Raw genomic sequence first — 12,905 nt, forward strand, 5'->3', positions numbered from 1 at the left:
ACGTGCAGCTAGAGGATCCCATGTGGGACAGTGCAGGCCCAGAGGTCAGGGACCCCCCACCGCCCCAGCACACTGTCCCCATTCAGTCCTCCCTGCATCCGCATCTTCCCCATTAAAGCACCTCTCCCTCCTGTCCTGGGATCGTTTCTGTCCCAGCATGCTCCTCCAGGGAGGCAGTCATCCTGCTCAGCCTCGTCTCCCACTGCCTGTCACTTAGCACAGCACCTGGTGCAGGAACTCACGTGAGTATCTGGCAGCGCGTCTGTTTTCCTCCAGGTGGTAGCCCTTAGACACTGGAAGACAGGTCCAGTTCCATCTAGAATCCTCCCCATCCAATTCCACACAGCAAGTGTGTCTTCCCTTCACATGTTCCTCCCAAGGCCATGCTCTCCAGCTTCCGCGAGAGACCCCAAAGTGAGCTCTACTGCCGCACAGCATTTGGACACGCAGCGTTGCTGTCTGAGGCTAGAGTGGCCCTAGGTGGTGGCCCAGGTGCCTGCCTTTCTTGGCCCAGGGCAGCGTGTCATTGCGCTGGCTCAGCTGACCAAGCCCACTCCTAACAGGACCAGAGGCGTGCAGACCCCAAGACCACCTCCGGAACCAGGCAAGCCCCAGGAGGAGATGGGAAGCTCTGGGGTGACCTGGAGGAAGGAGGGCCCTGGCTGGCCCTGGGAGCCAGGCAGCCTTACTCCTCTGGAATCAACAGGGACCCAAAAGTGAGAGACCTCCTGGACCCTGCCCAAAGTCATGGTGGGGATGAAGCTGTTACAGCAAGGACATCCCCAGCACTGCCAATCAGTGCTCTCAGAGCCCCGGGCTCCAGGATGCCTCACTCAGTGAGGAGGAAGTACTATTGCTAGCTGGCCTCGCTGTCTGGTGAGTCTAGCCTACAGCTGCCACAGGCGACTTCCCCAGGGCACCCGGCCAACCTCACTACACTGGCGCCCTCCCCAGTCTCCAGAGAGCTGTGGAATCTGGGCACACCCCCAGGTCACCATTATCTAGGAGTTTTGCCACCTGGAAAACCTTTAACCAGCCCTGTAGAAGTAGGAAAGCTCTGAAAGAAGGCATTCTGGTTCCTTTCCCTTCCGCTAATTCAAGTAAGATGAAGGGCATGACTGAATTCCAGCAGTATCACATATACTGGGATTTTACCTTTTTCTTCATTGGGCCCGTTAACATCCAGGCAGGTGTGTGAGGTCCCCGTGTGCTTATATTCTAGGGGCTCTTTCTCCTCCCTCCTCCTTCCTGTCCCCCTCCCCGACACACTCATAGCTATCTGATGATCACCTACATCAAACAATGGTTCCTCTAGGTGGTAGAACCAGGGGTAATATTTTACCTCTTCTCTTTCCTTAAATCCTTATTATAAGCATGTATCACTATTTTCAAATACAGCATTCTTCCATAAATAAAATAAGATAAACTATATCTTCAGTCTCTCACCATACCTTAGTGATCATTAATGATTGCTAATTTTTTTCCCATGGGTTTTCCTTGTATATCACTTCGATTTCTTTGATTTCTACCCACTGACGCTTGTGGACTGTTTCCTCTGTGTAAGGTGTCAGGGTAGGTGGTGTGGGGTTTGCAGATGGCAAAGGTCTCGAGGGGCCTTAGACATGGGGAGGGGTGGAGCAGCTCTTAGGGTGGGGGACATACATACTTCTCTCTCTCTCTTTTTTTTTTAATGTTTTATTTATTTCTAGGAGAGAGAGAGAGAGAGACAGCATGAGCAAGGGAGGGTCAGAGAGAGAGGGAGTCACAGACTGAAACAGGCTCCAGGCTCTAGGCTCTGAGTTGGCAGTCAGAACAGAGCCCAACGCGGGGCTCGAACCCACGAACCGCGAGATCATGACCTAAGCGAAAGTCGGACGCTTAACCGACTAAGACACCCAGGCGCCCCCATACTTCTCTCTTCTGAGCTTCACAGTGCAGAGACAACTGGTTTTTTAACGGAATACCTCGCAAATTTGCATATCATCCCTGTGCAGGGACCACGCTAATCTTCTCAGTACAGTACAATTTCAGCATGTGTGCTGCCAAAGCAGACACTGGACAACCATTTTTACCATTTCTGCAGGAGTCAGTGGACACTCAGTCAAGCTCAGTAATTCACAGGGGGCGACACTGGCCGCACAGTGGACATTCGCCCTCCTTTAGGCCACCCAGCATAGGCACGTCCCCTGAATGTTCCGAGAATCTCTCCCCATCTGATCCAGTGGGAAACAGACTCACTAAGAAACAGTGAGGCATTGGGGAGCCCAGGTTCTGGCTTGAGCCCGTCTGGGTGGATAGGCCAGGACAGCTGCTTCCCAGCTATGGAACTTGGGGGCAAGTTACTTTGCCTCTCCAGGTCTCAATTTTCTCATCTGTACAATGAGATCCATAATAGCACCCTTGAGGCTATGAAGATGAAAAGAGTCAATCCAGTGCCCAGCCAATGTCACCTGTCACCATTTCCCCACTACCGAGCTGGACATGCCACTTTTCCAGCTTCCCGGCAGCAGGGTACAGGCACAGGGCTCTTTCTGGGGCAATCAGAAGTTCCTATGAAGAATGTTTAATCTGTTTAAGCAAGCTGAATGGGTTTCTTAAAATGTTTATTTAATTATTTTGAGAGAGAGAGAGAGAGCATGCACACAAGCAGGGAGGCATGTGGGAAAGTGGATGGGGGTGAGGGAGAGAATCCCAAGCAGGCTCTGCACTATCAGCACAGAGCCTGACTCATGGCTCGATCACACAAACCATGAGGTCATGACCTGAGGTGATATTAAGAGTCAGATGCTTGGGGTGCCTGGGTGGCTTAGTCGGTTAAGCGTCCAACTTTCACTTGGGTCATGATCTCGCGGTTCGTGGGTTCGAGCCCTGCGTCGGGCTCTGTGCTGACTGCCAGCTCAGAGCCTGGAGCCTGATTCAGAATATGAAACACACTCTCTCTCTGACCCTCCCATGCTCACGCTGTCTCTCTCTCTCTCTCTCTCTCTCTCTCCTAGAAATAAATAAAACATTAAAAAAAAATTAAAAAAATAAATAAATAAAATTAAAAAAAAAAAAGAGTCAGATGCTTAACTGACTGAGCCACCCAGGAGCCCCAAACAAGCTGAATATTTAGGCAAGTGGTAGTTGGGCAGTAGCAGGGGCCAGATGCCCTCTGTGCAGGGCAGAATAGCCATGCCCCTACTCAGCAGGGATGGCAGCAACTTTCTCCATAGGCCACCCCGGCTGACCTTGGCTGAGGTCCCGCTGAGCAGCTCCTTTTTTCCTACCCACTATCCAGCCCGAGCCCCCAGCCTGCCCATCCCACACTGGGTGCAGCCCAGGCTCCTCTCAAGATATCTGGGCAAGGGGCAGGCGAGCTTTGAACCCCCATCTGTCTGGCTCCAAAGACCCTGATGTTCCCACCATACCATGAAGAGACCCTGGGCCCAGCCTGGGGAGAGGGTCTGAAGTAGGAGAAGCAGACTAAAGGGCCCTGTGCAGAGCAAAGGGGAAGCGTCGGCATTCCTGAGCCAGCTCTCTTACACTGTGACCTGCTTGGAGACAGAAGGCTGAAGAAAAAGGAAAAGGAAAACAAAATTGTGCCAGGCTTCTCTTCTGGGGACAGAACCAGGAGACCCATAGCTGCCCAGCAGCCTCTGTTCCAAAGGACTACAGGCCCCTTGAGTTCTTGATGTCCCAGCGAGAGCTCATCACCTCCAATTCTCTCACCCTACCTGGCCAAGATCTGCTCCTGCCCCCAGAACCCCATCCTGTACACAGCTACACCTCTCCCCTGAAAATTAGGGCAGAGACCAGAGAGCTAACCCCAACTCCCTCCTTTCTGCTCCCCCACCTCCACCTTGGTATTTATATAATCACCAGGACCCAAAATGAGTTGTCAGAATTGATAGTTAACAGTTAATTTCCCTCTCCCTTGTTTTAGGGTCCTGGTTTGTTTCCTAAATCCTCACCACAGCCTCCTACCCCACTTCTGTGGACCAGCCTGCATCAGGGACACTGTTCTGCCATGTAACTTCCACAGGTCTCCCCCTGCTTGAAGACACCCCCCACACACACACAAGGCATCACTGACCTGAAGTGAGGGACTGGGCCAGGTTGTCTTTCTCATCTCCCATGGTAACCCCAGCCCACAGACAGGCTGGACCTTTACTTCACCATCAGGATCCTTTCTGGAACCTTGGCCAAAGACCCCAGTCCAGCAGGGGCCAGGGATCACACTGGAGCATCAGAGGGGAGCACCCCAGCTCTTCTCGTATCACAGCCACCCTCCTGTTTCCTATGCCCCTGCACCTGCTGACCCAGCCCATGACCAATGGTCATGTTTGCGTGTCAGCAAGGGCCTTGGTTATCCACACAGCTTTAATGCAATGAGAGAACATGACTCAGAAAAAAAAAAGATGCAACCCAAAGCACACTTGTGGGCAAAGAAGCTTGCCTAGGAGGTACCCACTGGAGGGTGCCCGTCTTGCTTTCCTGGGTCCGATAGGATTAGCTGCCACCTGGCCTAAGGACCTCTTTGCTTCCTTGCTGGTAAGAGAGGCCAGCAGTGAAAATAGCCTGCTAATCCAAGCGGCTTAGAAATAGCAAGGGTATTGGAGGCCACTGGCTTCCTGTCTCCTACCCCAGGAAAACACAAGATGGCCAGGGAAGAAAATGTTAAATTTAAGGAACCCTAATCCTCCTTCCAGAATGTACTGTCTCCCCAACACCCACTCAAAATTAATGTCTGAAAATTCCTAAGAAGTGGTACAAATCAAAACACATTGGAGACTAATTTATTTTTTAAATAAAGGATTTTTTTCCTATGGGATCCATCTCTTACGATATGATTTTTAGTCCTCTCTCAAGACTTCTATTCAAAAAAAAAAAATTATGAAATTAACCTGGGTATGTAAAACCCTCTCTGAAGAGAAGAGGTCTGCAGGGGAGGTCTGTAGCCTCCAGGGGGAGCCAAGAACCTTCCATGGAAAGGGAGGATTCAAAATTTGCCTTGGAACAACTGATGAATTTCTCCTGTATGTGAGGGGTTCTCTTACTGTGCCCAGAAGAATTGGACCTGGGTGGCTCAGCACCCAGCCTCTTCCAAGTCTGGATGCTCAATGGAGTCAGGGATCTCCACTGGTGGTTGTTCCCCTCTGCCCCCACTAATGTGCTTCCTTAAATCCATGCTATTCTGGCCATCAAATTTTTAAAAACTGAATCACTAATTTCACATAGAGTCCTGATTTCCAACCTCTCTTGAGGCCTGCATTCCACCTGACACTGAAGAGCCCTCACCTAGGACAAAAGAGCTCTAGATGTCAGGTCCAACCTCCTTCCTCTACCCTCCCTTTCCCTAAGCTCAGTGGACTTCACTCATGTTTATTAATTGTACACTCTAATTATACTGTCATTTGAGTAGGATGCCCTGTCTTTAAGGGCTAAGACTCAGGAATGGGCCAGAACTTGAAATCCATGTTACCAGCCTTGTTAAGGTTTTACTTCTCTTCCAGATAAAAGCCGGGGGGGTGGGGGTGGGGGAGAGGCAGATTTTTGTTAAAGTTCATTAGCACATGTTGGGGTCTCTTATATACCTTAATTGAATGGCTGCTGCTTAGGAGACTTTTAGATATATGTTGTAGGGGCACCTGGGTGGCTCAGTCAGTTAAAAGTCCAACTTCTGCTCAGGTTGTGATCTCTTGGTTTATGGGTTTGAGCCCTGTGTCAGGCTGCGCTGACAGCTCGGAAGTTGGAGCCTGCTTTGGATTCTCTCTCTCTCTCTGCCCCTCTCCTGCTTGCATTCTGTCTGTCCCTCTCTCAAAAATAAACATTTGAAAAAAAAGATATATATTGCCATTTTCCCAGCCACTATAAGGTATTTTCCCTCACCTATTCCAAGAAATTAGCCAAGACTTTCTGGTCATTGACTCAATGGTTTCTGCATGACATGCCTGATGACAATATTGGCAGAAAACCATCAAGGCCATGATCCTAGAAGAGGTGGAGGAGAGGGGACTGAACACATTGAAGGACAGAGGCAAAGACACCAGTGGAGCATGGGGAGACTGCATGATGCTAAGAGAGATTAGCTTCTTAGGTGGGGCATACTGTGGAACTGCCTGTGAACTTGAAAGACGGGGAGGAATTTGAAAATGACAGATTGCATATCCTACCAGAACCTACAGGATCAGGGTACAGAGCAGATTAAATTAGATACAGAGAATTTAAGAAACGTGGCAATTCTTATCCCAGAATTCTAGAGGAAAGTTCTTACCTGCTGATGTGATGTTTTGTGGCAACATCACCTGCCAACTCTTAACTAGTACGGAAGGTGGCAGAGGGAGCTTGGGTGAAGTCATGATTAAAAATGACTGCTCTCCAGTATATCTGGAAGGGTAGGAGAGAAGAAGGGATGAGACAGGATTGGACTGCCAAGGGGACTTTGGGAACCCAGCCTGGTGATAAGTAGAAGCTGCCACATTAATAAACTGCGAAGTCCTCACCTCCATAAGTCATCTTGGAGTTTGTCAATTTAAATGGCTGCAAAGCACCTTGCGTGTCCATCCATTTTTATTAAAATGAATTCCATCTTACAAAGTTAAATTGGGAGATGTTTTGTTATGCTTCTTCATAACTTTTATTTGATTAACTTTAAAAAAAAAAATGTCTCCCTTGCTTTAAAATGATGTGGTTGCCGTTAGTAGTGATTCTGTGTGCGGCCACAGCCAATGTTCTTAGAGGCATGTGGGCGGGTCAGGGAAGATGCCTGAGCCGACATTTCAGGGGTCCTAGCCTTGACCTCACCACCATTTGCCCTGCATCACTTTGCAGGTCAGCTCACCAGTGGGCCTCCGTGCTCACCACTCTGAACTGGAAGGATGGACTAGAAGTCTAGAGTCCCTTTCCATTCTAAATTTCTAGTTTGTATAGTGCATTTATGACTTTCAAAGTGATTTCACAGAAATGTGGACCAATCCAATAAGCCAGAAGAGGATGGCTGTGTGCACCATTGGACAGATGTCAAAATACTATGAGCAGCGGGGCCAGGGTTTTTCCCTAGATTGGATCTAGGCATCTCATTCACTCATTCAACAAAGGTCTGTTGAATACTTACTATGTTCCTTCAGTGTCCTTCCTGCTGGGGATACAGCAGTGAACAAAACAGCAAAAATCCCTTGTGGAACTAAGGTTCTAGTAACAGGAGAGATGCTGTAAATAACAAATCAGTAAACTCATGTAGTATCCAAGATACGGAAAAGTGCTCAAGAAAAGGGTGATGGGAAATGTGGGGGAGTATTCAGGCTGCAAGTTTAAATTTTAGAAGGGGTCAATGCCTGGTCCTAAATCCTACTTTTTAAACCATCCGTGATGCCATGTGACCCACATGCTGAGCAGATGTATGGCAGGCTGGGGAGGATGTGAGCTTAGGGTCCAGTGGTCCTGGGGCCTTACTACTGTGCTGCTTCTCATGAATCTAGGAAAGAAGCTTAACCTCTTGCAGACTTGTTTCTTTGGCAGTAACATGGGAATTGAATACCTACCCCCTGCACCTGTCTCAGGTTAAATGATGTAAGTCACTGCAGAGTGTGCAGCCTCAGGTTCACACTCCATGAGATGCCCTTTCCTGAATCACATGGACATCAGGGGAAGGAGGCTCCCTGCAGCTCCAGCCTTCTCCTGTGGGTACAGGGACCACCCTGCAGAGCACCCCTTTTCTCTCTTAGGAAGGGGGGCCTCCAAACCTCCCGGCAAGAATGGAGATGCTCTGTTGGTACCTGCAGGGAGTATTGCTGACTCCTTCCAGATGCAGAGGAAATGGCTCAGGGGGTCATCTCCTCTCCTCCAGCTCACCCTTCTCACTGCAGCCAGGGGCCCTCTCAAAGTGCCTCTTGGAGTCATTCTTCCCGTGCCCTGGGCCAAACTCCCATCCTGTGAGGACTTCCTACGTCTCCATCTCAGAGGGCCCCACTCAGTCCTCCTCACACTGGCCTTGCGGCATCCTAGAGTATCTGTAGCTCTGGCCCCCCTTCTCCCCAGCTACTGTGCTCTATCTGCACCTTCAGCACCTGCTGGACTTGGATGATCTGCTCTTGTCCCTGCTCCTAGGAGGCCTCGGGGGCACTGCACTCCCTCCCACAGGTCTGATGTGCACCTGCTCCCATGTGCCAGGCACCCCACATAGGCATTTGCTTGGCATCCATCATGTTGCACACTAGGCATTGTGTACCCTGAACAAGGACCAATGGCTGAATTCGCTGGGCCTCCTCCATAGCCTGGCACCAAGCCTGGTACAGTGGGGGTACCCAGGGAGGCCAATAAATGGGTGACTGAATGGCTGGCTATGGGTGCAGGATGGCTGGGTGAGTGGGTGGGAGGTGGGGAGAGGGTGAGAGGGAGGGTGGGCCAGGTGGGACATGCTACCACCAGGACCCTGTGAGTATATGGAGAGGGAGAGAAGAGACAGAGCTTGGGGGAGGGGGGGGTGTTTGGATGGTTCACTGGCCACTGTCTAAGACACCCACACCAGCTCCTTCCCAACCACAGCCCGAGCCCAATGCTGGAAGCCCCACCAGAGGGTTGGAACCTACAGGTCAAATGAACAAATCCTGAACGTGAAGTGGAAACCAGTCAAAAGAACTCCCTAACTGGAAAGAACTCCCAGCTAATGGCCTTCACACAAACTGGCCCAAGTCACATCAGAGTTTATGACCTGAGGTTTGCAAGGGCAAATGCAGATGACTAGAACAGGGACCGAGAGAAACGCAACATGCAGTAGATAATGGTAGCTAGAACATTCTGAAGTCTCACCATGTTTTAAGCCTTAAGCTTTTGCACACGAATGCTTGCTGAAAGATAAGGGGTGTGTGGGTGGGGGTATGTTGTTCCTTGTTCCCCCTTTCACATATTCAGAATGTGAAGAACCATGGACCAAGCGTCAGCTGAACGACTGGTCCAAACTCTTCACACCCCTGTAGTAGGATCTTACATCCTCTCCCTCATCATGGCTTCCCTGTGGGCAGGGTGCACATTTCACCCACTTGCTTTGGCTTGGCCATTGACTTTCTTTGGCTGAGAAGCTGTTAGCAGAAAGGACCCAAACAGACTTGAGGTGTGCTTGTGTATTTGATTTTCCTTCTTGTGCTCTTGGTATAGCTATAAGAGAAGTATTATCTAGGAAGCCCACTAGTCCTGGAGTAAAAGAACATGAACCTGAATATAATCTATGACCTGGAGCCAAGCCCAGCCAACCCCAACCCAACCCAGCCAACCCATAGACCCTCGAGTGAGAATTAGATGCTTTGGGTTGCTTGCCGCTGAGATTTTGTTATGTAACAACAGCTGACTAATCTGGACAATAACAAATATCATCCACTCAGGGATCACGCTGTACAGGTGCCGTTCTGGCTATTTTCCACACACCTTTCCACGTAACCATGACAACATCCCTAAGACACAGGTGTCACCCTCTTCATTTACAGAGAAGCAAACTGGGGCTCGAATGGTTAAAGCAATGTGTCCAAGGTCAGGGCTAATATGTGAAAGGTTAGCATCCAGGTTTGTCTGCCTTCAAAGCCCATGCTGTGTGTCAAACTCGCCTCCCCATGGAACAAACAGAAGGGTGACAGGAGCAGGGCCTCTACTCTGTGCCTAGCAGTCCTGATACCCTAGGTTAGCAAGGCGTTTCATTTTATCTCATGACTTTATTTGCATCAAAACACATCACAGCCAAGGGCTGTCTTTTTCAAATGCTGACCAAGTTCATCTATGAACTCCAATGTAGACACCCCTGCAGACAACTATAACAAGCCTTTTCAAAGGAAGCACCAGTGAGCCATCTCTGCCCCACTGCCAAATGCTGGAAGCTGCACCCATAGTTTTTTCCACGGCCACCTGCTAACTGTGAGAAGTCATGTGCCTGGACAGATGGTGGCGCTCCCGGAAATACTCATGGCAAATGGGACACGTGAGGGCCTCTTCTCTCAACTTCTTAGAATGTAAGTCAGGCCCCACATGTTCCTTTTTGTGGTGAGACCGCATGTGGAAGACCAGGTCGGAGGTCAGGCGAAAGGAGAGGTTGCACTTTGCACACCAATTCTGGGTGGACAGGCCCAGGGAGGTGAGTGTGGGAGGCAGCAGGGCCCAAGAGGCAGTGGAAGAGGACGATGATGGTATGGACATCTGGGCTGTGGCATGCTTTAGCCACAGTGTGGGGGCCCCCAGGAAAGCACTGCAGAGAGGAGCATTTTGTGGCAACATTTGCAGGTTCCAGAAATCACCCACCAGAAACTTAGAACTTGAAAGCTGACCCCAACAAGGGATGTCTGCCGTGTTGATGAGTCCCAACAGCTCCCCAAGGGCATCTGCAGGTCCACTTGCCTGGAAGACGGAGGTTGGCCCAGGTCTCCCTGCTGGACACCTGGCTGGTTTGCTGAAGGCGCTTCTCTGCTCCCCTCGGGCTCCAATGGGCCACGCAGAGGTTTTGCTGCCAGCTGGGTCCCTGGGGATGTCCTGGGTCAGCTTCTGGGGACCAGGCTGGCCTGTGGGGTTATCTTGTTCCCTCTCCAAGGCCTGAGCACCCTCCAGCCTCTTCTTGAGTCGAGGCACCTCTGTGAAGGCACTCTGCCCCTGTTCCCAGCACACCTTCTGGACCACTGGCTTTCCCGGTCTGAGTTTGCCTGGGGTTGCCAACAGCGCCACCTCAGCAGAGGTCTCCTGGCCACCACCACCCACGGCAGCCTCAGAGCCCAAGTTGTTTGTTTTCTCCGGCAGTGCTGGCTTGCAGCCCCAGCCCTGGTCAGCCTCACTAAGCCTCCATGTGTTTTCAGCTGAAGAACTCTGCAGAGTACCCTTCCCAGCAGCCATGTTGACCAGTAGTGTGTGAGCCAGCTGACGAAGGTGGACGCTCCAACAGCTATCAGCCTTCAGAGCTTTGGCGTAGTGGAGGGCTTGACCCAGGGAAGAGCCGTGAGATTGGGGAGCTCCCCTGCTGGCTGGGCCAGCCACACTTGGACCACAGGACTCTGCACAGAGGGGAAGCAATAGCAGTGAGACATGAACTCTTCATTCCTCGTTGTTTGCATCCAAAGAACCCTGACAACTCTAGATGCGACAGCTCACCCTGACTCAGGGCACTGTGCCACCTGCTTTCACCTCTAGGACTCCATCAGGGAGGAAGGACCACACCGCATGACTCTGCCACCCAGGGACGTGGCTCAGCACTGCCTCACACCTGTCAGCATTCAGGCCACAGCTGCCGTGTTCACACAGCACACAAGGTGTCCACCAGGAAGTTCTGACCTGGCTGACAACTCTAATGTACTTTACACCATGATTTGTGAAAGATTTTCATTTTTGTTTAGAGCCTTCTTGCTACTCAGCATGCTAATTTTTCTCCCAAAACATCAGAAGCACCAGGACACAAGCACATGGGGACTGTAGCTCCGGTAGCACAGGTGGCCAGAGGGTAGAAGCTGGACAATAAATGCCCAGGCATGCCTGGGTGAGTTTGGGGTTGTGCCTGGCCCCACCTCCACTCCTGAGGGCAGCCACCTGTCCACCCGGCCCTGCCCCCAGAGCAAGCATGGGTCTACTCTGTATCCACACAAGAGAAGTGCCCGCACTTGGTTCTCCTCGGACATTAATCCATTTACTCTCCCCTGCTCACCTGTCAGCTGTCTGCTTGTGCCAGCCAACCTGCTGAGCCTACTCAGGTAGACCAGCCTCCACTTCATCCTGGAGGTGCTCAAGGCTTAGAGAAAAGACGCTCATGGCCACATGTGAGGTTGCACTGAAGAGGTCAGAGTGCCATCAGCTCTGATGGGGAGGCTTTCATTCCTGCCCTTCCCTAATCAACTCCACCAGCCAGTTCTTAAAACCAGGACACCCGTCTTCACGCCCCTCAACCACAGCTGGTGAGCAGCCCTGGCTAAACCAGACTCCACTGAGTGTTCTGAGTTTTCATAGTTAGACAACAGTTATCCTCAGGCCCAAGAGGACTGTGATCAGTGGGCAACCAAGCCCCTTCCTCATGGGGACTTCTACAGGCTTGTTATTCATAAACATCACTGGGCTCAAGTCAGCCCCTGCCTACCTGGAAATGGAAGCACAGGTACCCTGCCCTCATTCTCTCTGTCTCAGTGGCAAGAGTCTGGGACAGGTGTTTTGCATGTGCCTCCACCCTCACCTTCCACCTTCACTACACTTGGAGGACCATCACCCTCTTTCACAGAGGAAGAGGACACGGGTTCTGGAAAGCTGAACACCCCACCTAAAGTCCTCTGCAGTATGAGGCACTGCTGGGAATGAAACCCAAGAGTGTGTCCCCAAAGCATGCTTTGGTTGAACTGCCATGTGGCCCTCATGATGCCCCAAGTGATGAGCACCAACTCCAAACTATATGCTTCCAGTGTTCCAGGAGAAACACTCCTAACTCCCTCTCCAAATTCATTCTCAAATGGGGTGCCTTTGGCATCAAAGTTTAGTGCTAGCCTATGTTTCTTGAAGAGGCAGAGGCGACCACACCGGTCTACCAAGTAACCCGGCACTGACCCTCCCACCTCACTCAACCTCAACATCCCATCTATAAACTAGAGTTGGTGCTAAATTATCTCACTGTGCTTTCCAGATCTGCCAGTGTATGACTATTTGAGATGAAGCCTATTCTCCCTCATCCTCAAAGAAGAGCTGGTCTGCTTGAAGCCTTATTGCTGAGCTTCTGTGAGCTCACAAAGACACACACACACACCCAGATACACTCACACCCTCACATGCACTCACAAACACTATAGCCACACGCTCAAATACACATATACTCACAGACACACACATGTACACTCACATATACACATGCGCACATATGATCACACACTTACATACACTCACACTGAAATACTCATACACACACAACATCCCCTCTCTAATCC

General features: G+C 50.7%; 1 protein-coding gene and 1 non-coding gene across 2 annotated transcripts; both read right to left on the minus strand.

Moving 5' to 3' along the window:
• Positions 1–1,949: 1,949 nt before the first annotated feature.
• LOC120232828 lies at positions 1,950–2,053 on the minus strand. Its single transcript, XR_005528654.1, has one exon. It is a non-coding gene; the product is annotated as a U6 spliceosomal RNA (small nuclear RNA).
• A 7,674-nt stretch (positions 2,054–9,727) lies between these two features.
• On the minus strand, positions 9,728–10,900 carry ZNF488 (zinc finger protein 488). The gene has a single exon (XM_039233652.1). It carries the CDS (start codon positions 10,843–10,845, stop codon positions 9,877–9,879), a length of 969 nt encoding a protein of 322 aa, XP_039089583.1. The 5' UTR covers positions 10,846–10,900; the 3' UTR covers positions 9,728–9,876.
• Positions 10,901–12,905: the final 2,005 nt, after the last annotated feature.

This window comes from Hyaena hyaena, unplaced genomic scaffold, assembly GCF_003009895.1.
Source record: "Hyaena hyaena isolate Hyena2069 unplaced genomic scaffold, ASM300989v1 scaffold_78, whole genome shotgun sequence".
Classification (NCBI taxonomy): Eukaryota; Metazoa; Chordata; class Mammalia; order Carnivora; family Hyaenidae; genus Hyaena; species Hyaena hyaena.

What these genes read in the sequence shown, in the direction of transcription:
- ZNF488 (XM_039233652.1), bottom strand. Translation starts at nt 10,845, where the DNA reads ATGGCTGCTGGGAAGGGTACTCTGCAGAGTTCTTCAGCTGAAAACACA.